Source organism: Panonychus citri, unplaced genomic scaffold (assembly GCF_014898815.1).
Source record: "Panonychus citri isolate SS breed McGregor unplaced genomic scaffold, ASM1489881v1 Contig00049, whole genome shotgun sequence".
NCBI lineage: Eukaryota > Metazoa > Arthropoda > Arachnida > Trombidiformes > Tetranychidae > Panonychus > Panonychus citri.
This window is the reverse complement of record NW_026515454.1, coordinates 584,163-609,215: the sequence shown is the minus strand read 5'-3', so window position 1 is coordinate 609,215 and position 25,053 is coordinate 584,163. Positions and strand designations below refer to the sequence as shown.

General features: G+C 33.4%; 5 protein-coding genes across 9 annotated transcripts; 1 reads left to right on the top strand and 4 right to left on the bottom strand.

Moving 5' to 3' along the window:
- Positions 1-13: 13 nt before the first annotated feature.
- LOC128385549 (NACHT and WD repeat domain-containing protein 2-like) lies at positions 14-4,844 on the bottom strand (the record flags this gene model as incomplete). The annotated part of the gene is given in 7 exon segments (XM_053344421.1): positions 14-1,044; positions 1,119-1,245; positions 1,330-1,512; positions 1,583-3,065; positions 3,067-3,727; positions 3,730-4,618; positions 4,710-4,844. Coding segments are annotated over 7 exon segments (3,702 nt in total), but the record flags the coding sequence as incomplete, so codon positions are not given.
- A 1,050-nt stretch (positions 4,845-5,894) lies between these two features.
- LOC128385473 (long-chain fatty acid transport protein 4-like) lies at positions 5,895-8,966 on the bottom strand. Its single transcript, XM_053344342.1, has 6 exons — positions 8,794-8,966; positions 8,590-8,703; positions 8,053-8,441; positions 7,557-7,727; positions 7,185-7,456; positions 5,895-7,101 (listed from the first exon to the last, which is right to left on the bottom strand). Exons 2-6 carry the CDS (start codon positions 8,682-8,684, stop codon positions 6,142-6,144), a joined length of 1,887 nt encoding a protein of 628 aa, XP_053200317.1. The 5' UTR covers positions 8,685-8,703; positions 8,794-8,966; the 3' UTR covers positions 5,895-6,141.
- Positions 8,967-10,842: 1,876 nt separating this feature from the next.
- On the bottom strand, positions 10,843-21,868 carry LOC128385469 (neurofibromin-like). 3 transcript variants are annotated; one of them, XM_053344338.1, is made up of 15 exons: positions 21,558-21,867; positions 20,771-20,914; positions 20,488-20,658; positions 20,246-20,364; positions 19,373-20,102; positions 19,056-19,253; positions 18,900-18,917; positions 16,099-18,644; positions 15,889-16,019; positions 15,104-15,810; positions 13,386-15,019; positions 11,798-11,897; positions 11,629-11,729; positions 11,407-11,546; positions 10,843-11,303 (listed from the first exon to the last, which is right to left on the bottom strand). In XM_053344338.1, the coding sequence occupies exons 1-15, from the start codon at positions 21,615-21,617 to the stop codon at positions 10,936-10,938; spliced, it is 7,167 nt and encodes a 2,388-aa protein (XP_053200313.1). In that variant the 5' UTR covers positions 21,618-21,867; the 3' UTR covers positions 10,843-10,935. The 3 variants fall into 3 exon arrangements, with proteins under 3 accessions (XP_053200313.1, XP_053200311.1, XP_053200312.1); XM_053344336.1 differs by having other exon boundaries at positions 11,798-15,019; positions 21,558-21,868; XM_053344337.1 differs by lacking the exon at positions 18,900-18,917 and having other exon boundaries at positions 11,798-15,019.
- A 103-nt stretch (positions 21,869-21,971) lies between these two features.
- On the top strand, positions 21,972-23,435 carry LOC128385475 (vacuolar-sorting protein SNF8-like). 3 transcript variants are annotated; one of them, XM_053344344.1, is made up of 4 exons: positions 21,972-22,138; positions 22,485-22,700; positions 22,776-22,869; positions 22,942-23,435. In XM_053344344.1, exons 2-4 carry the CDS (start codon positions 22,524-22,526, stop codon positions 23,430-23,432), a joined length of 762 nt encoding a protein of 253 aa, XP_053200319.1. In that variant the 5' UTR covers positions 21,972-22,138; positions 22,485-22,523; the 3' UTR covers positions 23,433-23,435. The 3 variants fall into 3 exon arrangements, with proteins under 3 accessions (XP_053200319.1, XP_053200321.1, XP_053200320.1); XM_053344346.1 differs by lacking the exon at positions 21,972-22,138 and adding an exon at positions 22,177-22,322; XM_053344345.1 differs by lacking the exon at positions 21,972-22,138 and adding an exon at positions 22,180-22,363.
- A 212-nt stretch (positions 23,436-23,647) lies between these two features.
- On the bottom strand, positions 23,648-24,954 carry LOC128385476 (protein Dr1-like). The gene has a single exon (XM_053344347.1). It carries the CDS (start codon positions 24,533-24,535, stop codon positions 23,963-23,965), a length of 573 nt encoding a protein of 190 aa, XP_053200322.1. The 5' UTR covers positions 24,536-24,954; the 3' UTR covers positions 23,648-23,962.
- Between the last annotated feature and the right edge of the window lie 99 nt (positions 24,955-25,053).

Sequence of the window (25,053 nt, the reverse complement as noted above, 5' to 3'; positions counted from 1 at the left end):
CGCTTGCATCTCATGATAGGATTAAAGTTCGGCTTATTAATAATCATAACAATTATCTTAATCAATTTTGTTTCGATTACAATTTCATTTGGTTGTTTTGTTTTCAAGCAATATTTCATAATTACTTATTATTAGATATTTACAATTGAAATGTTTATAATATAAATCAATTGTGATCAGTTGCATGCTTATACATTTTATCATTTAGTTAACTACTTGTAGCTTTGTATTTGATTTGATTTGATCCACCATTTGAGTTGTATGGATATGATTAGATGTTATTAAGTCGGATGATCATCACACTTGTTTGAGGTTCAGGTGAGGAGCTGGTTGATTACATTTGGTAATTTGGACAATGATGATGGTGATTGGCTTTGATTATGATAAGAAAATGATGATAAATTGGAGCACAGTTTTATCTCCATCCAGTCAACAGAAATCGAGAGGTTATTATTATTAATGAATGAATAACTCAAGTTATTAATAGAGAGACGAAAAAAGGATGAGCTCCTCTGAAGGATCATGTATATGTTATGGTGATTTTTGAACTAATTTCAAGTCTAGAATTGAAATTGATAAATGATGAGAAGAAAAAAGAAGTGACAATTTTGACGAATCGTCTTTTTTACTCTTTTCAAATGCTATAAATTCATGATGATTGAGATGATAAGTGAAAAAAGTGCATGAAAGGTCAATGAAAAGCCTTGAAAGATGTAATATTCATTTTGATTCATTCATGATGCTTGGTGGGTAATCAGATTAACTTGACAAAAGGTGAAAAGGAGCCTGGAGTTGAGGAGTAAACTTAATTTGCTGAATTTTAAGCATCATTTGAAAGATCAAACTCTTGATATTCCTTGTCAGGGGATCCATAGGTAGATGATTCCAGTGAAGAAACTTCATCTTCTGGTGTTGAATTGTGACAAAGGATCAAAGTGTGAAGTTTTGGTGAATCAGTTAAACAAACGACAACACTTTTACCATTACGAGATAATTGACAGCAGCTCAGTGGCTGATCAGGTGTAAAAACAGCTAAACAGGAACCTGACAAGAAGATGAAGATTAGATAAGATTATGTATTATTCAGTAAGATTAACAGGTCGATAAAATTTTCTTACCATTTTCCAAATCCCAAAGCCTAATACTTAAATCTTTTCCGGTTGAGTCATAAGAAAGTAAAGTTTTTCCTTTCTCATCAACTTGTAATATATCTACAGAGGCGATATGACCCTGAAGAGTGAGTCTAGAGTCAGTGAGAGAACAAATTAGTTAAATAAAAAATGTCAACATGATCTGAATTTCTGTCACAAGGAAATTCATTTGATTACCTTTAGCTCCAGTTGAAAGATCCCACACCAAAATGAGAGCTGTTTCCGTACAATTAATTACGCACGAAGCACTTGATGAAATTGTTATGCTAACAGTGTTACAATCAGGTTTCCATTTTTTGAATAATGTACCACTCTGAAGATCGTAGACTATGATGAAATTTGGTGAAGTAGAGTTGAGTTCCTAAAGACAAAAAAAAACATCAGATTAGATGAGAATTGAATTATCTATAAGATGAACATTGATTGATTACCTTGCTCACACAGACTACATAATGTCCATCATCACTAATTGCAGACAATTTCGTGATAAATTCATGGTGAGGAATCCTCAGATCGTAAATGAGTTTACGATTAATCAAATCCCAAACAAGAAGAGGGAAAGGCTTCTGAGTTTCATCACCGCAAACACAAATATTCCCATTGGCACTGACAAGAAGACTATTAAGGAATCGATCCTCGCCGACTTTAAATGTTGTCTCTAAATCTCCGGTTTTAAGACTTTGCATATTAACATACATTCGATTACGTGATAAAGCAACAAGATAATTGTCACTGTGAAGCCCAAAAAAGGGCATCTTTTGATTCATGACTCCTTTTAATTTGATTACCAGCGATCCTTCGTCTAGATTATAGATTCTTAAATCACGATTACAGAGAACAACAGCTCGATATTGATCAATCATTCGTAAATCTTTGGGTTGATTGATTCCATTCAAAACACGAATAGGTTTCGATTTGGCAATATTCCAAACACTTATTTCTCCTCGACCAGTTGAAAGTGTGATTACATGAGCATCGTTTCCTTTAATTAGAAAGATTTGATCATATTGGTAAAAACTTTCCTCAATTAAACCATCACCAGATCCTGATTGTCCAGAATTGATCGTTGAAGTACCTGATTCATTAGTCTCATCAGCAAAAATATTGCTTTTAACTGCCATAAATTGAGTATTCAGAGGCAATAAACTTGGTACGAATGGTTTTTTACATGACACCACAATATTGGCAGCCTTTGGATATTTTTTAGCCAAATCGCTCACTTTGTCGGAGGTGGATGTTAATGGTGGAGGTGAAGAGGAACAAGTTGAATGTTGATTGTTTATTGGTTCACCTAGAAATGAGTTGAGTCGAGAGTAGATTTGTGAGATAACTTGCAATCCATGGTATCGGAGAGGATAAGCTGAGATCATGATGGTGTGAATGAGAATTGAGAGATCACTTGAAAATTTTTCGACATTTTCTTGTTTAACATTATTATCACTATTAGTTATCCCATCTAATGGTTGAGATCTTTTCCTACAAATTGATTTGACAAGTTCTAAATCCTCCAGTAATTGGAAAGGATCACATACCAGCAATTTAAAACAAATCCATTTCAAATTGAGACAATAGTTTTCAACGAATGAAGATAAATCATCTACATTCAAATTCATCTTCAGGTAACCCAATTCTTGAGCTTTTCTACGATTGGGCCATTGGTTTGTTAAAGCTTCGCCCCCTAAGAAATGTTGACTTGCGAGTAAATCATCAGGATTAATGTTGAAATAGTTCAACATTTCGTCTTGACTCAATCGAGTGACATCTTTCCACTTTTGGGTATATTTACCAACGATCGTTGCAATTTGACGAGTTTTGAAGTTAATCAATGAATCGTCCGATTTGGTTGTGATAAAATGTGATAACTTGAAACGTATCAGAGACCAGAATGAATATGGAAAGGAGGATACATTTGGTGTAAAATAAATCTCGTAATGATTGACTCTTGAAAATAATGTCCATCACCTCGGCATCAGATATACCATATCTTGTTGAGGAAAGTGTTGTTATTATGGCTGCCATCAAGGGAGGTTCAATAATATGACCGAGTTGATTTATGAATGAGAGTATAGTTGATTCAATGTTTCCAATATCATTTATTTCATCAGGATGAGTAGTTGATTGTATTTCTGACAGTCTGAGAGATAAAACTTGTGCGTAAAAAGGTGTGCCCACTTCTTTCATTTGCTTACATGCAAATTCCCTTTGGGTTTCACTGATTTTTCTTGATTTACTTTGTAAGGTGACATCTAAGATTCGCTCCATTTCATTTAAAGTGATACTAGAAATATCTAAACACTCGACTTTTCCAATAGATTTAAATTTATCCAAACAATTATCATTCGTCATGGCAAGAATAACTTTTACGAAAGCAGGAAGCTCATCATGCAACCAAACTTCAAAGTTAATCCAATTATAATCAGCAAATTGATCAACACCATCGATAATGATTGCTAGCGGTCTCTCCTCGTTTGATTTAGATAATAATTTGATTAATGTCTCTTTTGGTCTCAAAGCGATTTCAGAAGCGAAACTTATATGTTCCCCATAAAGCATACACAGTTGTTCACAAATGCTTCAAGTGTTTGTTCAACAGTCAGAGATTCACATGTTAGTCCAATTGAACGGTAAATAATGACCGTTGTTGGTGACCAGTAGCTACAATTAAAAGACGCACGAGAGAGTAAAAATGATTTGCCCGATCCTCTTGGTCCATGGATGATTAGTGGTGTTCGTGAAGGTGAGCAAATGTAAAATTGTATTTGCTGTAAAAAAGACTCTCTACCAATATAATGTTTATCCAAAGAATGACGATGATTATTTTGATGAACTAATTCAATGAATAAATTGTTATCAATCTCTGAGAATTTTTTAATTGAATCAGCAGCAAACTCTTCCTCAATAGCTAATTCAGCTAATTTTTTGAAATTTTCACCAAAGAAATTAGTGATCTCAGTATCAACTGCAACTTGGTCAAGATCAGCGCTTCCCGCCGGAGCAAGAAGTTTACGATTCGTTGAGATATTATCCTCAATTTTATTCATTCCACTTTGAGAACTAGATGAAAATTGGGCTAATTGTGCCAAACGAATTAACAAAGTATTCTTGTTCATTCCATTGGTATCATCAGCTATAAATTTGATTTCTTCACAAATTATCGATGTAATTAAGTCTTCGTTGGTCTTTCGATTGGTTTCATTCAATAGAACGTCAATTATCACCTTGGATTCATTATACCAACTTTCAAGAGCTTTTTTCCTCTCGTCTGACGAATGGCTCTTGAAACAAGGTAAATGTTTGCTGATTGGGTGAAGCACATAACTGGTTGGCTCCTGATTTGAATCTTTATAATACCATTTCTCAATTAGCTGTTTGGTTGATTCATCACACTGAGCAATCATCTGATTAAAAGTTGATTCATCAATAGTTCTGGATAATAACCTTTTTTCTGGTTCTCCATCTAAAATAATCTGAAATAAGAAAGAAGAACAAGAATAAGAGGTCAATAAATGACATGGAAAACCTAATGTTTATCATGGAATCATGTTGATCTCTACTCACCAGTGGTATTAATCTCCCTCTTTCTCTAAGATATTCAAGACTGTTGAGACATATTTCTTTATAACGATGATCATCATCATAGATATAAAGATGATCTAGATTAAAGTTGTAATAACGTATTTCATAGCCATTAATTTAAAGTGATGAACACAATTAACTGTTGGAAAAAAATTTAAATTGATTCTTATGTTGCTAGTGTTGGTTAATTGTTCACAAACATCATAATAATCCAAGTTAATTTGTCCACAGTGTTTTTTATCAAATCCAAGGCCCAGCTGATTGTTTTGAAGGAAAAACAGTTGAGAGAGAGAGAGAGAGAGAGAGAGAAAAGTAAAACAAAAAGGATCAACACTTTAGGAGTTAAAATTATGGAAGATAATCCAAAGATTAAGGGGATTTAATGATTATTGATGGAAACACGAAGAAATCAATGAGAGATTAACATAGTATGGATACTAAAGGAAAACAACAACACCAAAAGAAATTAAAGTTAATTACTTGGGTAGTTTTCTTTATCACTACTAATTGGAAGGTTCAACAAGTGGATTTTGTTGGTGAGTTTGTTGTTCGGGTGATTAACAATTAGAGATTAATTGTGAATTGTATCCAAGCAATCGATGGATTTAATGAGAAGAAAATAATATCAAAAAAGATCATACATATCAGGTTTTTCCATACATAAAGAAACAACAACAAACTTTTCATCAAGAATAAGGGAGAAGAGAGAGAGAGAGAAAAGATGAGAAGGAGATTAAAGAGAAGATAAGTGATGACGTGAAGTTTTCAGCTGATCGATTGGCGGTTTAATCAAATCAACGAATTACGATCACGATTGTAATCACTAATTATTAGTTAATTGTTTGGAATGAAGGTAATTAATCAATTAAAATCTCATCTCATAATCAAATTTGGATCAAATTAGTAAGGAAAGGAATTATTTTTCCTTTCCTTACTAATTTTCAAGGTTATTGAGGTCATTTTAAGGTCACCATGTGAAAGAATACAAAAAGTTCCACTTAGGATTCTTAATTAAACCTGAAAAGTTCATTTTTACTCAAGTTTTCACAATCATTTATGTGATTGAAACCAGAAAAGATTATTAATTGAAGTAAATTAATATGATGATTAAATGATAAATATCAGTGTGATTATAACTCGCGAGATAATTGAAACGATTGGATGGAATTAGTTTAACATGGTTTAGAAAACTCAACTTTTCAAAAGTTGAGGATCACAATCGTCGACAATTTAATTGATTTAATTAACAATTTACTTGTGATTTTGAAGGAATAGAAAAAGTGAAAATTATCTTTGTTTGTCAAAAGGCAAGAAAAATAGGAAGGAAACACAAACAAAAATACAATTAATGTTGGTTAATTTTAGGAACCTTAAACTGTCATAATAATAAAGATTAATGGGTTAACAATTGGGTTTAGAATTTAAAATTACCGTTAAGTATTGATTGATATAAATTTTCATCTAATCTTTTGTACTCTTCATTTTTCCAATCTAATATATAGATTGGATCGCGAATTAGGTTAAGGTCATAACCCTCTTTTTTAAGGGCCACTTTTGGCATTTTAAAGGTCGATGTTACCTCAATGTCGCTAGTTAATCGTATGAAAACTGGAATAGCATAATGAGGTAACTCTTTCTTCATCTTAATTAGCAGCGATTTAAGATCAATTGATCTGGTTTTATCTCCGATTGCAACCATTCCCGCTCTACCTTCATGACCTGGTACAAGAACACCAAAGGCAACAACATCAGCATGATTGGTTAAGGAATCGATAACACCTTCAACCTCACCGGTGGAAACATTTTCTCCCTTCCATCTATAAGTATCACCGGTCCGATCTTTAAAATAAAAGTATCCAAGTTCATCCATATAAAGTAAATCACCTGAGGCATAATAGGAATCACCTTTTTTAAAAACATCGGAAATAATTTTCTTCTCAGTAGCTTTTGAATCAGCATAACCATCAAATCGTTTAATTGGATTTTTAGATTTAATTAATCCAACCAATTGACCAACTTCACCGGGTTGACATTTCTCACATAATCCTTGGGAATTACGAATCGGCTCCCCTGTTTCCGGGTCAACATGGATCAACATAACGGGATATAACCTTTTAAGTAACCATTGGGGTAACAGGACGGAAATGAATCCACATGATCCTTCACGATTATCAAAATTAACGGTACTCGAATTACCCTCGGTGGCTCCGTAAAATTCAACAATTTGACCAACACCGAATCGTTGTAGAAACTCATTCCATAAAGATGGACGGAAACTGTTACCATAAACACATCTGACCTTATGATTGCGGTCACTTTCACTTGGCGGTAATGCGAGAAGATAACGAGCAATTTCACCGATATATTGAGCGACCTGTTGATTAGATGGAAAATGGAAAATGGTTATAGAGAAATATATAATTCGATAATAAGTTGAATGAGGTCAATTGTACTAACAGTTACGCCGTTCTCTTGGCAATCTGGCCAGAAATGTTTCGCTGAGAATTTATTCCTAAGGACAATCGTTGTACCATAAAGTAAACATTGGCTCATTCCTAAAACGCCACCGGCAAAATGATAGAGTGGAAGTGGAGTATAAAGAATATCTTTCGATGTCATTCCCATGATCTTATGGATTCCATAGCCGAAAACAAAGAATCTGGCATTTGTAATGATCGCTGCTTTTGGTAGTCCAGTGGTTCCCGAAGTGTAAATGTACAACAATCGATCTGAATAAATGAAACAATCAAAATGATAATTTTCTCTCCTCAATATGATCCAAATGTACATTTGGAAATAAAAACGAAACAGCAAAACAAATTAAATTACCAGTAAAGTTTCCCTTATAGTTAACAGGTTGATCACTTGAAGATGCAAGTTTTGATTCCAATTTAATTGTCCTGTCATCACTTTGATCACTAGATTTGGAGGAATCAGCACCATAAGAGTAAATATCGATACGATTATCAGTTGGAAGTAATTTCATCAAGTCTTTAACAACTACAAGAATATAAGAGAGAGAAAAACATGAAAGAAAAAAAAATCATCCATCAAATTAGTTAGAAAAATTAAAAGATTAAACAAATTATTATCTATAGTTCAAAGACATACAAACAATTAATTCTGATTTCCAGGTAAATCAATCGACTCTACAGTTAGAAATAAAAAAAACAACAGGTAACAAAAGTCAAGAGCACAAACATAAAGATACTTGAGATTATGAGAAGAAGGAAAAAAAGATCAACATAGACAAACGTCAGTTTTGTAAAATTAAGCTAATCGGAAATCGAAACAAGAATCAATTAATTGTTTGTCATCAGCTTACCTGGTTCTAGTACCGAGTCATATATTAACGCTCGAGTTTTAATTACACTTATTGAATGTAAAAGTGTAGTTGATTTGAGATTAGTGTTGAGAAGAGCGGTGGTTAATCCGGCTTTCGCTAATCCCATCCAGATACCAACAAATTCTGGCCGATTTTCCATTAACAGAGCGATTTCATCTCCAGGTTTGTAACCAGCGGATATGCAGGTTTGTGCTATTCGATTAGAAAATTGATCCAATTCCTTGAAAGTCCAAACTTTTCCCTGGTAAATTAGGGCTGTTTTATTTTCATTCTTCTTGGCGATTGTGGTAAACATGGCGGGTACCGTTGCATTGGCCTTACGGAGCATCCAGAGTTTGACATTGGCCGAGACAAGGACTCGTGAACCTCTAAAAAGATGAAAATGTAATTTAATTAACCAGAAAAAGAGAGAGAATTAAATCAAAACAAATATAGATAAATCAAAGAATCGGAAAACCTTGAAAAAAATAATCAAAAGTTAATATTAAATGATGAAAATGAAAATTTTTCACTCACTTGAAATCACGTCTAAAGGTAAGGCGGAAAATTTTACCATAATTAATCAATTTAGCAATAAATCCAAGTGATTTACCAGTTTGTTGAACAACCATTCTGTTTAATAATCAAAATCTGAAACAACAATCAACAGATTAAACAAGAAAAATAAATTTTATCAATTTAATGTTTTCCAATATAACAAAAAAATGACAATTCACTTACATAGATTTTAAGAAGACACTTGAAAATGGAAAGTTAAAAGCAGATAATCAACAGTTATTGATAACAATTCTACCATCACTTGATCACAAACTCAATGGAGATAATGTTAAAGATGAAAATTAAAAGTTAAAATTATTCTAATTAATTAATTTATTTAATTGTAAACAAATAAAAACAATAGTTACTCAAGTTGACCAAAAAATTTTGATCGTTTCATTTTTGTTTACAAATTTCAATTCCAATGGATACAAAAATTAGTTCCCATTCTTACCGGTAGATGGCTGGACAATCGGTAGTGTTAATTAGTTGATTGAATTTGAGAAAAATAATTAATTTTTAATTTAACAATTAGAATGAGAGACAATTAGTTACAAATTTGAACACAAAAGGAAATTATTTAAATTTACAACAATTGTAAAAGGAAAACTTTTCTTCATCTTGTTTGGGTAATGAGATTTTTTCACATTTTTCTCAGACAATTTAAAATTTTGAACAATTAATTTTAATTCAATGATTGTAACACTTAATGTTTTTGTATGTGTTTGTGTGTATTTGATTGTTTATCTGTGTGTGTGTGTGTTTTCAATTGTAGCAAAATTTGATTTGTGAACATTGATAATAATAACTCTCTATCTTGATTGGTAGTTAATTGTCAAGTTGAATTGGTTGAATAAAATATTGTCATTTCTAAATTAACGTTATGTTGTCGTTTGCGGGTGGGAAAAACTTGTGAGATCAATTAATTAATTACAATAATGGTTATATAGAGAGTGAGAAAGGGGAAAAGACAATTAGATGATTATTATTGTTTCCATTTTCATTGGTAAATGTTGAACACAATTAGAATTGTTTTTGGAACTAAACAAAAACAAAATTATCTTCTTTCTCGAGAAAAACAAAACAAACTTTTCCTCTCCATCGATATATAAATATTGGTCAATCAATTATCAAATTGTCTTCGTCCTTGAGGTCACTTTTTTTTCACGATTCTTTGGCTTTAATTGTTTCCTTTCTTTGCGCTCAGTGAGTAAATTGTTACTTATTGGTGAGTATGTAATCAAAAGGTTTTGGGTGTTTGTCCGAATCATAAGTTAATTGAAAAAAAAAAACATTTGATGGCAGTTCCACTTATGAGATTAGTTTTTCCTTGGATAATCAATATCTTTCGTAAGCTTTTTTGTTGAATCCAAATAATTGAATATGATAAAAATAATGATACAATATCCAAGATACAAAATTTCAAGGGAGAGAGAGAGGGTGAGAGAGAGGGTGAGGATGTATAACAGAATTTCAGTTTTTCTCAGCCCATGGAAATACAACATTAATATTAGAAGACAAAAATAGGATGATGGCTGAGATGGGGGAGAAAAAGACGAAACTTCAAAGGCTGAAAAGGATGACAATGAAGATGGAAAATAATATGATCAGAGTTAAGGATGGATAAGATTTTACAGGGGAGACATTGGGAGATGATAATTCTAAACATGAACAGTTTCAATGTGAATGATAAAAATCATAAAAATCATGACGAAAATGCTGAACACACAATAATCCAAATGCATTGACACCAAGAAATGCTAGAGTTGTGAAGGAAGAGGATCTTAAAGTTAACTTTGATCAAACTTATATGATTAAGTTTTTGCAGATCAGTAAATATAAGGAATCAATGTTTTGGTTAACAATTATCATTTAAGGGGCAAGGGACGAGGGACCAAAAGGATAATTAGATGTATGTACATGAAAAATATACAAGATTATCTTGTAAATTATTAGATTTACAAAAAGAAACGATGATTATTTACAAAAATTAACTTTAGAGGAATAGCCATTTATGGATGGATGTCCATAGGTTGAGAAACATCAAGTGATACAAATGATGATGGCAAAGATTAAATTAAATCTTAATTGGATTGTTTCATTTCTATCAGAGTCTAATGATTATTGGATTTATAGTTGACTTCAATTCGGATGAGAAACTCTTTGCATCTCCAAAAACAATTATTATTAATTGTTTTGTCTCTTTTCGGATAATCTTTCTTTTGGCTTGGCTTTGTTTTGGTTCATTTTCGTTACGTTTATTTACAATAAATTTACACACAATCAGGCTGGTTAATTATCTTTGTTGTTATTGTTATTTTCTCCTTAACCATTTCCGCTATCTTTAACTTTGAGACTTCTTTGTTTCCTTAATTGTGCTGCATGCCTTGAACGATAATCGTTCAATTTTCCAGATGAACTAGAATTAATATGATGATAATCCGCTGTTTTGGCATCTTTATCTGTTGGTGAACTAACTGCTAAACTTGAAAGGGAAGTTGATAAATTAGATGCAGTAGATACACATAAGCCACTAGAATAGCTCATCATGTCACCAGTATCTCCCTCATCAACAGGTAAATGAGTTTCTACCATAGCCTCAAGGCAATTGACAAAAAGTTCAGCATTATCCAAGTTAGATTGACATTTAGCAAATGGACCAGCAAATCGCCAAAGACCAGCAAACCCGCAAGCTAAAGTTTTTTAGATAAGAATAAGTATAAAGAAAAAGTTTAATATTATTGAAAAGACAAATTAGTTAACAATTAGAAATCAATTAATGATTTAAATTCTTACTTTGAAGATAATGAAGTTGCTGTTGTCCAGTATCTTCATTAGCGATCATATTTTCAATGATTGTTTGTACAGCACTAAGGATAACTTGATTATGACACAAATTCAGGATACTTGTTATCTTCGAGTCCAATAATGAATATCTAAATGTAAATGATTCAATTTTGATTGGTAATTAAAATCTTGATTCAATGCAGAACTTTTTTTTCTAAATAAATTACTCACATCACAGGGAAAACTTTTGGAAAAACAATTGATGCTTCAGCTAAATATTCATATAGAACTTTCATCTCATTTTCATCGGTTGTATTCCTGACAAGTGTAGCCTGTAAAAGGAAGGAAACAATTTGATTAATTGATTTGATTAGTTTGGAGAAAATTGAAATTATTTTACCAGAACTGTGAGGACTAAAGCTTGAGTTGAAAAGTCGGTTAAGACTTCAGGATCAATTAGAACATTATCTTCATTGGAAACTGATACTCTTGATTCTCGAGTTTCTTGAGTTTTCCGAATCTCTTGTTCAACCGGTTGATGGTTTTCACCATTTTCACAAAAAGCAGTTTCATCATCTGAATTGTTACCATCTCCATTGTTATTACTTCCATTACCATCACTGGTACAGGTTCCACCGGTCGATTTATCTGGTCTAATTAGTTCAGAACCAAATCTATCTCTACAAGAGTCAAGGCTTTTCTGTGACCTAGGAGTTGGAACGGAGCTGGAACGTTGCGTTCGCATTTGAGGTTTCGCACTGATGGCATCAATGTCCAAGCTTTTCCACGACTTGGAATCTCGAGGGGAATTTTGAGAATTGGCCGCAGATGATGAAGCGGTATTAAAAGATGATGTATGATCTAAATTATCCCATGATTTTTGCCGTCGTCCCATAGGTGAATGGTAAGATGATAGAGTTGAATTGAGAGAGGATTTAGCCTGAAGTGGTTGTAAACTGTAATTGGCGACGACGGTTGAAGCTTGACTTGGATTGGAGCAAAGTGAGGAGGGTGAGGGAAGTGGAGTTGATGAAGGTGTTTGGTGGAGTGGGACATGAGCGTGATTCTTCATGATTGCCTCTGCGTTTACTAGGCTATTGGTCGCATTTAAAGAAGAGGAATGTTGGTGAGTATCTATGGAGTAAGTTCTTGATGATGGTGGTTCTTTTGAGAGACGGGGAACTTTGTGTTTCAAATGACATCGGCTTCGAACCTCTTCAGAAACCGGTATCAGTGCAGTTAAATAGGCAACATTGTCAACATTTACTTCAAATTTATCACGTTTATAAGGTTTAGCAACGATCGCTAAAAGTGTATTCAAAATTCTGACCGTTCGGGAAACGGTTGTTTGTGCGGGATGACGGAAACCTTTGATCAAATGGCCAACCATTGCAAAGTGGAAATTTGATTTGAAACTTAATCCAACTGATTGATCGAGAGGTTTAAAATGCCATTCTAAAGGTTCACGAGTGGCCATCATGATTTGATCAAGTCGCTTATTTTCAAATAAACCTTGAGAATCAAGAGTGTGAAGGTTTTGCTCAAGAAGAGCTAAACCGGAAGCATATAAATTAACCTCATCCAATTGTAAGACTGATATAGCGACCCAAAAGAGTGACCGGTGAATAGGTGATTCGGGATTGAGTAAAGGTTGAAGTCGAGTTAGCCCCATGATAATTGCTTCGATAAGTTGAAGATCTCTAAATGATTCAAGAGCTCGATGGAGGATTCGTAATAATTGTTTAACCTCAGAATCTTTAACTGATTTTGATAAACATCCAAAGACAATGATGGCACGAGGTTGAAGCGCTGGGTTAAACCTAAATGCAAAACTGGTCGCAAGTTGAGTCCACTTTTGAAGCCAATCACAGGTTTCAATGCTTTTCATGCAACCCTCAACAATTTCAAGAAGTGCATCGGTAATTATTTCCAATGAACTTAACGGCATTTTATCGCCGTCAATTGAAATGTGAGATGAAAATGCTCGATCATTGGAAAGTTGTTGAGTTCGTTCCATGTTGATCATGTGACGTTTCAGTGAGGTTGGAGTTCGAAATGCTGTGACCGCTGGAGATTTAACTTTACTAATACCAAAGAGAAGGTAAAATTTGGGCAGAGAAAATTCATCCAAACTTAGACGAAGTATTCGTTGAGCTTCATGACTGAAGGAGGGATTGGTACAGGTACACAAGGAGTGGATAATATTGATAACCAGGCCGTGGATGGATGCACGAAACGACATGGGTCCAGTGTGAACCAAAAAGGTAACAATGTGAAATAAATATGGAAGGTGACTATAAACATCAAGGCAATTGTTAAATGATAACATAAGCAGGTAACGGGCAAGGATTGCAATATCATCCCACATGAGATGTTGCTCAAGGGTGGGTGTGGGTGAAGCAGCGGTTTTCTCAATCACAAGACACACCCGACTAATCACTTTAGATGCAACAAGTTTAACATTATAAGAAGCTAAGGCAACTGCTGTGTCCGCCATAATTTCAGCCTGATCGGAACCAAGGCCACCGGTTACCGATCTTTTGATAAAACTGTCAAGTATCATGTCAAGCAGATCAGAGACACGGCCAATATTACCCCAAATTTTGGCCTGGATTGATGGATACATTTCAACCTCTTCAATGGTTAAAGTTATCAATTTATCCAAAATGGTTGCAACTCTTTGTCGTTTACTGTCATCGGAGTGTTTACAGAATCGGGTTAAATTGGGTAACCAGGGAGTCATATATTCAAGGCATAAATGTTTCAATTCAATATTTGATGCTCGAAAACCTTGAATACACTCTTCAAGAAATTCTAATGTTAAATGTGAAGCATTGGTTGCCAATTTTTCACTTATCTGTTTGATGAATATCGTATTGTTGGATGGAATACAGAGACCCGATGTTTCCAATAATTGTCCGTCAATTTTAAGGTCAAAGGTTTGCGTTAATGCACAGAGAAGGTTATAAGCTGCAGTTCGTAGGTTTGGATCAGAACTACCAAGATTTAGAAGAGCCATATTTAAAAGGGTACCGGGTACATCTTTTGGTCGGATTTTGGTATGAACGGTAACCGAATCGGGTTGTGAGAGTTCCCAACGAGTACGAATATGTATTATCGCTTGGACAATTGTATCACAATCATTATGGATAAAGGAAAGTGGCCCACTTTCATTGGCAATGGTTAAAGTAAATTGATTATCATCAACGAGACAAACCTCTTCAATCTCGGAAGCATAATAAACATCATTAAGTAACACTGAAAAACTTAACACTTTACACTTTTCCGCTGAGGTAACTTGAATCGCTGTTGGGCCAACTTTAATTGTTACTTTGGTATCTCGATGCGATAATTTTAGAGCACCATTGAAAACTTTGAGATCTTCATCAAGTGATAAAGTAGCACCGGGTAATTTTTGCTGATCAGGATCAATAAAATCACTTAACCTTTGAGGATAATCGAGGAAAATTAATTTACGATTTCCTTTGAGAGGAGCGAGAACTCGATCATTTAATTTGGTGTATTCACGAACCCACGAGTTACAGTTGTAAATATAAGCTGAATGAATCTTCTCATAGGCCATTTCGGGTAGAACGGCAAACCATTTTTGCAGAAAATCAGTCTAAAGAAATGATAGAAAAGAAATAGTTGATCAATGATTTCTTTTTCTTCAATTATTAGAAGAAACAAAAACTATTACACTTACCTTAAATCGATTCTCGGTGCAAGTGTGAGTGAAATCGACGACAAGTTCAAAAGGTTTATGACAATAAGGTCTCAGGGTTAGGATAACATGATAAAGGAGGAAATCAGCGTTAATCTCATTGATCTTGTATCGTCGGAAGATGAAATAAAATACTGGATTACCAGCTTTGGAAGTACCCGCTTGGTAAAAGATATTCAATGATTTTAAAGATTTAAATTTATCATCATCATGAGCTTTTGCCATACACTCTTCAAATCGATTACTGGTCATGTCAATTGAATTCCATTCGGAATCGGTCATCTGTTTATGCTCAGGTGGACCAAGGTAAGCAAGTAGAGTGGCCATTTTATCAAAAGGCCTTCGACCAAGAGCTTTATGATCCCGAGAAGATGATAAATAATCACCAATTTTTTCTTGATGATTCCACAAAAGTCGATGAAGAGCATGAACATTGGCATCGCTGATGAACGATAAATTGTGACTTGTTTGATGGTCCATAGTTTCACAGTCTGAAGTAATTTGCATAACCCATCTACGTCCATTGTCAAAATTGGCACGTAAAAAGTCATTGAAAGATAACATGTGCTGCTCTTTACTAAATTCAACATTATTTGCAATGTTTTGTAAAATTTTGGACATTAACATCAAACCTCGTTTCACTTTGTTATTAGGTTGTAGGTCAACTATTCCCATCTCAAAAGGAGATACTGTAAATGAGAAAAGAAAAGATAATTAGTCAATTGTTAATCTTTTTTTAAAGAAAAACTTGTAATTTAAATACTAACCAATAGCTGGATTGATGAAACGTAAGAAAATGACAGTTCCAACTGCACTTATATTGTGAGGAAAATTGGGAAACCTTTTGTTTAATACTTGGTACAAACAGTGACACATGGATCGTAGTTGAGGCGGGAAACTGTTCAATAGAGAAAAAGAAAATTAATTTTATATTATGACAATTAAATTGACAGTTTGTGTGTTGAATGAGATTTTACCTTTCTGCTGATGAGATGATCGCATTGAATACTGTTTGTGTGAGATTCAAAAGATTTTGATGATTTGACTCAACAGTTTCACCGGAATCCATTCGTGCTGCATCAATTTCGTAACTTATATCATTTGGTGTTTCAGCGAGTGGTTTAATTAAAGGTTCAAGAAGTGCTTTAAGGTATGATGTTCCATAGATTTTGAAACAAAATGCCATTATTTTACTACCTAAACTGTTACCACGGAATAGAGTTTGCATGCAATCAGAGACTTCAACCTCTTTGTAAAACATATTCCAAAGTAACGGAGAGAGTAAATGTTTCGCATCAAATAGGGTTACAAATACTCTTGCCAACTCGTCCATTTGTGGGGTGGAAACGACACTGGCCAATGCCATCGCTATGGGCAATTCACCTTTATCACCAATCATGGTGACAAGTTGAACAAGTTGTTCATATCGATCAGCGAGAACTGTTTCCGCTAACATGTCAAACTCAGTTCCTTGTTGTAAAATTTTGGTCAACACTTCCATAAATGCTGCTCGAGTTTGTAAATCTTTATGATAACCCAAACTGATTGAGTGCATTAGACCAGAGTCAATGTTAGCACTTAACAAGTTTGACATGGCCTGAATGGTATATGTTGGCAATTCACTGAGTTTATAATTGTATTTATTGTAACGGGGAGGACCGTCAATGCTAACTAAGCTTCCAGGGACTATACTTCCGGTACCCACTGTGTCCTCGTCGGAAACTATGTCACTACACTCGTTTAGTAGATTCATGAAAAGGGAAAAATATTTGAGGAAAAGTTGAGATTTAGCTTCCATTAGGTCACCACGATCACTTTCCTCCGGTTGTAAAGGTAATCCTCTCAATAGAGCGGCAACTGCTTGCATTGAGGCCATATCTAATTCTCGCTGGACAGGAGTCCAATCGTTAATTCCGGTTGGCTGCATTTGGTGACTGTTTCCCATTACCCAATCAGTTAAATATTCAACCATTTTATTACGAAATTTCATTTCTTGACGGAAAGCAAGATCATCTCGACGTGACATCATTGTTTCAATGAGATTACAAAATTTGACCTTTATCTGAATATGTTGACCTGTATTGGTGTCAAGGTGACGAATGTAACGGACAATTGCAAGCATAATTTGCTCTATACTGGTCACTCCAAGATTCTCGGTGGTATGTTCAACCTTATTCTCAAGAACTGATTTCATGATGAAAATGATGTGAACAATAAATTGAGTACTGGTTTCGTTAACGGTAACTTGATACTGGGGGTCAAAAAATTTCTCAACAATTATCTTAATTTGATCAAAAAGAATTGGATAAAGTGCTGGAGACATTTCATGGGCAACCAGTTCTTTCACATGCTTTTGTATTTGAGTTCCAAATTTTTCATTGTTACAAACAAGAAGCTTTAAAACATCACCAACAAATTGAGTAACCGGACAATATTGTAAAGGATCTTGACCAGATTGTAGTAATGGAACTCGTCGAGGGTCAACAAAAAATCCAACCGAATTGGCTTGGGAAACGGGTGACCTGTTTTGTAAACAAACACCACCCAAAGCACAAAGGAAACCGGTCATATTGGCCCATTCGTTGATTTGATCTTCAAGTTCGTGTTCAGTGCTGTGCTGTGAGGTACGACGTTTAGAGACATTTCTGTGGGTAATTTCAATTTGACCTTCAACGTCCATTTTGGCTTTAGGGTAAGAGACAAGGGCTTTGGTTGCACTTTCCCAACTCAGGAAAGTATCTTCCCAAGCCTGGGAACACCCAAGGGTACAGTGGTCAATACGCCTTAAAAGGGACATGATACGTTTTTGAAGAGCGGCTCTTCCGGTGGTTAAAATTTGACTTGATTCGGTGATTTCTCGATAAATATTATAGTTTGGTGTTAAATAGATCATTGTGAGATCATCTTGACCACATCGTATTTCAGCTTCTTCACAGAGAAGAGCAAAACTTGACATGGCGGTAAGAACAGCTTCAATATCGATTGACCAGAGATAAATGAAGAAAACAACCTCCAATTTGATATGTGCTTGTTTACAGATCGCAATGTGACTACCCAAGTTAGCATATTCCTTGTGTTTGGTTAGAAAATTGTTACGACATCTTAATATATCTCTAACCCATTTAAGTATATCCGTATAATTGATTATCTGATGTTGAATGAGTTTCTGTGAGATTGAAAATAACACTTGAGATGAAATATCCCAGAAAGTGTTTATTGGTGCTTCTGGATTCCATTTAATAATATTTTGAGGTTCATGGAGGACAAGAAGAGCTTCCATTGCTTCTGGTGCAAGATCTTGTAATAAGGGTTGATGGACTAGTGATACCAGACCATTGATCAATTCCAGTGAACTGGATTGAACTTCAAGTCCAACTTTACCGGGATTGTGAAGCATAAGTAGTGGGCTGGCATGAATCAGACGAACCAACATTAGAAGAAGATTTTTGTGAGTTAATCCTTCCTCAGTAGATGATTTATCTTTAAATTTAAGATTAATCATCTTGTCTTTTAGAGATAAACTCTGGAAAGAGAAAGAAAAAAAAACAAAATCAAATTGAAAGAAACATTTAAAAGATGAAGAAAGAAAAAAAACAAAATCAAATTGAAAGAAACATTTAAAAGATGAAGAAAGAAAAAAAACAAAATCAAATTGAAAGAAACATTTAAAAGATGAAGAAAGAAAAAAGAAACAAACAAATAAACATAAAGTAAAAAAAGAGCAAAAAAAAAATAAAACGACAGGATTGAGAAAAAGAAACAAAAACCCGCGTTTTACCTGAACGTAGAATGACAACTTCATTTAGTTAATGGAAAGCATTAAGAGAATTAATAAACATTAATATTATCACATCATATTAGAAAAAAAAGGTTAATTGTTTGGAAGAGTCTGTAATTAAACTTGGTATACATATTATAGAATTTCGAGATTTACCTGATTTCCTTTAGATTGGTGGGTAATTTGTGTAACTTTGTTGAGAGTATCAGTAAACATGGCACGTAATTCGTGAGCTCGATTGTAAACAATGTCGATTTTAGGCCACCAAGGTAGCCGAGTTTGAGAGACGATTCGATAAAGTGAACAAACGAGGACAAAATGATAAATCAATGGTGAGAGTGGATTCAGGCAAACCTATTGAATAAGAATAAAGAATAAAAAATGTTCCAAGTAATGTCAAAGTGTCAAAGAAGAAAAAAATCAAAATTCTATCACCATTTACGCGCGTTAAAAGTGAATAACAATTAACTTACCTTAAGAACTTCATTGTTATGTGGTGTGATACGAAAGATGGAAACGAAACATTCAATCATAAGTTCAACGTCTTGACTAACTGTTGCTTGGGTTCGATTAAATGGTTTCGTTGGATTGAAGAGTAAAATTTTCAAATCATTGATGACTGAATGAACCAGTGTAAAGACAACATTATTTGAATCAAAGATACTGATGTAAGTTGATGTTTTAAACAATTTAACACAAGTAACTGCAGCAGTTTCGGTCATTTGTTTACTGGCATTATGGGGAACCAGAGCTTTTTTAACATTCTCAATAAATTGTCTCTTCCGGTAATATTTGGGTGAACAAGGGGCTCCACTGTCAGCGTTAACAATTTCCTCCAAAATTTTTGGACATAAAACAAGTAATAACATTTGAAGAGGCCAAACAGCAGCTCGTCGTTTATTATTGGTTTCAGCGAAATTGTCAATCAGGTCAAACAATTTATCACAACATTCAGCTAACTCTTCATTGGGTTTATTTTGCAATTCCATAAATTCATGGGAATAAGTGTCCATCCAATTCCAAATAGCTTTTTCTAAACTATTTAGAAGGACAATATGAACATTTTTCTTTAAACTTTTCAATTTAAGATTAACATCACTGAAAAGTCGAATTAATCTTTGAACATCTACGTTTATATGTTGAATAAGCTCAATATCGATACAGTCTGGATTCTCTTCATTACTGTTGGCCAGTTCTTGCAGTCTAAACAATAGAGAAAATAGAAAGATGAAAACGAGAGAGAGAGAGAGAGAGAGAGAAAGATAATTAGTAAAAAAAAAATGAAGGAAAAAAGAGAAATTCATTAAGGAGAGGAAACAGATTAATAGATAAGATAAAAAAATTACCTTGTTGATATACGATTAAACATAGCATTAAAATTATTCAAGCTAAGGGCAAAAAGCACTCGAGATGCCAATAGTTTGAGTTGAGAGGCCATGGGATTGTCGTTTGGCATATCCAGGAACTGTTAATGAAGGGGAAACAAAAAGAAATTATTAGAATATATTAAACATCAAATATGACAAGGAGAAAATTAAAAGATTTAATATGTTGAGAATTGAATAATTTTTAGGTGAATTCTGTTTACCTGGCAGAGCTCCCGGAGAAGCGTTTTTACATTGGTAGCTTCTTCGTAGCGAGTTGTCATCTCCTTGGGTTGGCAACTCAGACATTTTTCAAGCGTGTATAATACAATTAACTGGGATTCATAAAAGTTTCTTTCAAACTCCGGCTGAAGAGTACCATGAGATTGAGCCCGCTAATAATTGAAGAAGAGAAAAAAATGAGATTTAGAATTTGTAGCAAAAAAAAAAGGAGAGAGAGAGAGAGAAATCTTATGATTCAACGAATGTCAAATTTTGACAACTTACAATATCATTTATATTATGAAGAATTTGAGTTAAACCAGAGATAACAAGTGAAAATTTGGTTCTACTTATATGGATTAATGACTCCTTGTTCTGTTCGATATTTATCCGTGAATGGCTAGTTTGAGATCCAGTTCGGCAAAGCAACTGATCATGGAGAGAGAGAGAGAGAGAGAGAAAGAAAGATTTTATATTAAGATGTGATAGAAAAAGGAAGAGGTGTGAAGTAGGAAGATATGAAAATTCATAAATAAGAAAATTAAAATGGTAAGTCAATTAAAACAAAGAATAGCATATGTGTCAATGAGAATAGAGAAAATTGTAAATATATTCGAATAAAAAGAATAATGGTCAGTAATAGAGAGAAAAGAGAGAAAGTAAAAGGAAAGAGAAAAACAAATGACAGTTGATATAGAGAAAGAATAAGAAAATGGTGTTCATGATAACAGAAAATAGAATTGATGAAACAGATTGATGAAAGATGTCAATTGGCGAAGAATAAAAAAAAAGATAAGTGAAGTAACGAAATTTATAGAATGATAGAGAGAAGAAGAGAAAATAGATAAATGAAGAGAGATAGAGATAGAGAAAACAGAGAGAAATATAGTTGATGAAGAATGGACATCAAATTGAATCGAATTGAGAAATTGAGAGAGAGAAAAAAAACGTTCGATAGAAACGAAAAACAAACGAATTGAAGGGAAAAAGATAATTATGACGATAAAGATGAAAGAATAGGGAGACAAAGAGGTAATTAAATTATCTGCTCAAGAAATGATTTAGTAATTACCTGATCTTCAAATCTTTTAAGAAGCTGGGTAACCCATTCAGTTGGCTTAGAAATAGCCATAGTTGAGAGTCTGATATATGAGCCCAGTTAGGGCGAAAATATCAAACAATGAATTGACCAAATGATGACCAATGGTGAGAATGGTAATGTTTTCCACTTTAATAAACTTTTAAAGAGGAACAGGGAACAGATTAAGAAGAGAAAACTATTATTTTAAAAGATAGAAAATGGATTATCTTAACAATTTAATTAAGAGAAAAAAACTAATAATAATTAAAGAAAAATAAATCAACATTCATTTGTTTGTATTCATGAGAAGAAGAAAAGTGGTAAGTCAACTCCCTCTGTTGGAAGAAAATTCGCTCATCTCAGGGAGAGAAAAGCGCGACTTTTAAAAAGGGATATTCGTTTTTTCTTTCAATTTGTTAAATCGTTTTGTTTTTCATTCCTCTTGATTGTTTGCCTTAATTTCGTTTGATTTTAATCGCTTTTTTGTCACTTTTTTGTCTTTTCTAGTCAATTAACTTGTTCTCCATCTATTGGTGCTAATTGTTGATCACAATTTTGCTGAAAATTCAATTGTAAGTAATTTTTTTGCTTCTCAGTTTTTTTCTGTTTTCATCTTTGGCTTTGTGCTTATGTTTTTGTTTTTGTCTTTTTCTTGTAGTCAATTGTTATTGTATTTTAATTGATGTTGGTGATTTAATCTAATCAACTATTATGCTATTGAGGACTCATATTAATCCTTAATTAGGCTGGTTCAAAGTTAGGCCTGAGTTTTGTTTTCTATTCTCAACTATAACTTGGTTAGATTATTGTGTCAAAATGTTTTGCTTCCTTTGTTGATTCAATTGTTTTTTTTTTCTAAATTTTGAAATTTCATTGATTATCCTTAATTCATTTGATTCTTTTAATTTTCTCTCACAGATTGGATTTAGCAAGTGAGACTTACTATTAATCAGAAATATGAGGCGTAAATATGGATTAGGAGCCATTCAGAAGCAACAAAATACTGAGGCCAAATTCAAGGAGAAAAGTGAAGCAATTACAAAAGAGCAAATTGACAAATTAACTGATCAAATGAATGCCTTCAAATCACATTTGGAAAAATTTGCAACCAAACACAAGAAAGCAATTAAAAAGGTAACCCGAATGGTTGATCATCATAAATTGTTTTCTAATCGTTTTTTTTAATTTTCTCAATCAATGACAATCCAGAATCCAGAATTTCGTAGACAATTTCAAGTCATGTGTGCCACTGTGGGTGTTGATCCATTACAATCAAGCAACAATTTTTGGACCAAATTATTAGGTGAATAAAATTGAGACCATTATTATTGACATTTGATATTAATTTTCAATTGATTTCCTTGATCATCTTAAGGTGTTGGTGACTTTTATTATGAACTTGCTGTTCAAGTGATTGAAGTTTGTATGGCCACAAGTCATCAGAATGGAGGATTAATCACAATTGAAGATCTATTAAGACGAGTTCGACGATCTCGATCAACAGCTCGAAAGAAAGAGGAAGATATAACAGCTGATGATATTTTACGATCAATTAATAAGCTAAATGTACTAGGAAATGGATTAACTGTCCTTAAATCAAACAAAAGTTACATCATTCAATCAATTCCCAAAGAATTGAGTATGGATCATACTGATACCCTTAGATTGGCTTCGTCGAATTCAGGATTTTTTAATAAAACTTTAATTCGATCTCAACTTGGCTGGGAAGATAATCGAATTGATAAAGTTATTTATGACATGATTATGGAAGGTTTAATTTGGATTGACAATCAAGAAGATACAAATTCACCAAGCTATTGGTTTCCTGGTCTTTTTGGTTCATCCAATCAATCAACATTCCCATGAAAATATCAGAGACAAAAAAAAAGAGATAGAAATTAATACTCAATGTGGATAATCAATCATCATCCCTTCAATTATTTCAAGGATTTACAATCAATGGAAATTGATTTTAATCCAAGTGAATAAAGACACGATTCAATCATCAACATGTCTACGAATATTAAATTGCAACTGTAACTCGTCTGAAACACGTGGAAAAAATGTTGACATTATCGAGATAATTCACAGATATGCAAATGATGAACATGTAAAAGTTCATTTGAATGAGTCTTTAATTTTTCCATTTCTTAATTTCCTTTCTTCAGGCTTGATTGTCACCATTGCGAAAATTGATTTCCATTGGATTTTGTCTCTTCTCTTTCGCTCTTTGTTAAAGTGGTTGTCTAAATACAGAAGAATAAAATATTTTTCCTCTTAATCAATCTTGAGAAATTAGAAATTCTCTAATGACTTTTATGTGTAAATTATATGATATATTTAAATATATATAAAGTTAATTTCATTATAAGAAATGATTAGTATTTTTGTCATCATCATGATTCTTTAATTGGAGGAATGGAAGAAGGCGCTTGTTGTTGTTGTTGTGATTGATCAGGTTGATTGAATATTTGTTCATCTTGTTGTTGTGGTTGTGGTTGTGTTGATTGTAGATTAAATTGTGATTGTGATTGTGCCACCAACAGTTGCTGTTGGAATTGTGAATTGTGTAGTAATTCTTGTTCCATGATCGCTTGTTCAGCTCGAGCACGAGCAAATAGTTCTTGTTGTTGTCTTAATAGCTCTTCCTCTGGTATTCCCAAGTGTTCCAATTTAGTTGATTGTCGTCTCTTTTTACCTTTACACGTATTTAAAACTCTTTCACCTTCACAAATATAATCATTTAGGCCCATCTTTTTTAACGCATGGAGAACATGTTCACCGCTCATAGTCCTTTTCTGATTTTCTTCACAAATTTCATTCGCTTGTTTAGTAATTAAACGAATAAATTCTTTACCCAAATTAAGAATCACTTCACGACTATCATTGGCCACCCTAATCTCAGGTAGAACCTCTTTGATCAGTTTATTCATCGCAGCTCTGGGTAAACTTAATTCTTCCTCCTCCATTTGGTCCTTCAATTAATATTTAAGATGTTGGGGTGTCGTCGGGATGAGTTGGATTATTTTTAAGATAGAATAGAACAATAAATTTATTCTTTTTCTTTATCTCTTCTTACTAAGTCACTACAAGTGAAAATAAAGAATAAAGTAAAGATGATGAAGATGATGAACAACAGAAGAAGAAGAATAAGAAGAAAACAAAATAAACTAAATAAGTTGATTAAAATTAATTGATGAACATTAACAGAGAGAGAGAGAGAAAAAAAAAGAAACAAATTCACTTCAAGTTGCAAGAGTAAATTGACAAGGTGACATGTTTCCAACAGAAAAGAACAAGAGAAAATTAAGATTCTACACTTTAACTGTTAACAAGAAGAAGAAGAAAAACAAAACAATCATTAATTTAAAATAAGAGAAAAGTTAATTGTTGGTGAAGAAGAAAAAATAAACAATCGGAATCCGATTTTCGGTTTTAAATGAAAACAGAAAATCAGATTTTCTCAAACGCCACTAGGGCTCAATGA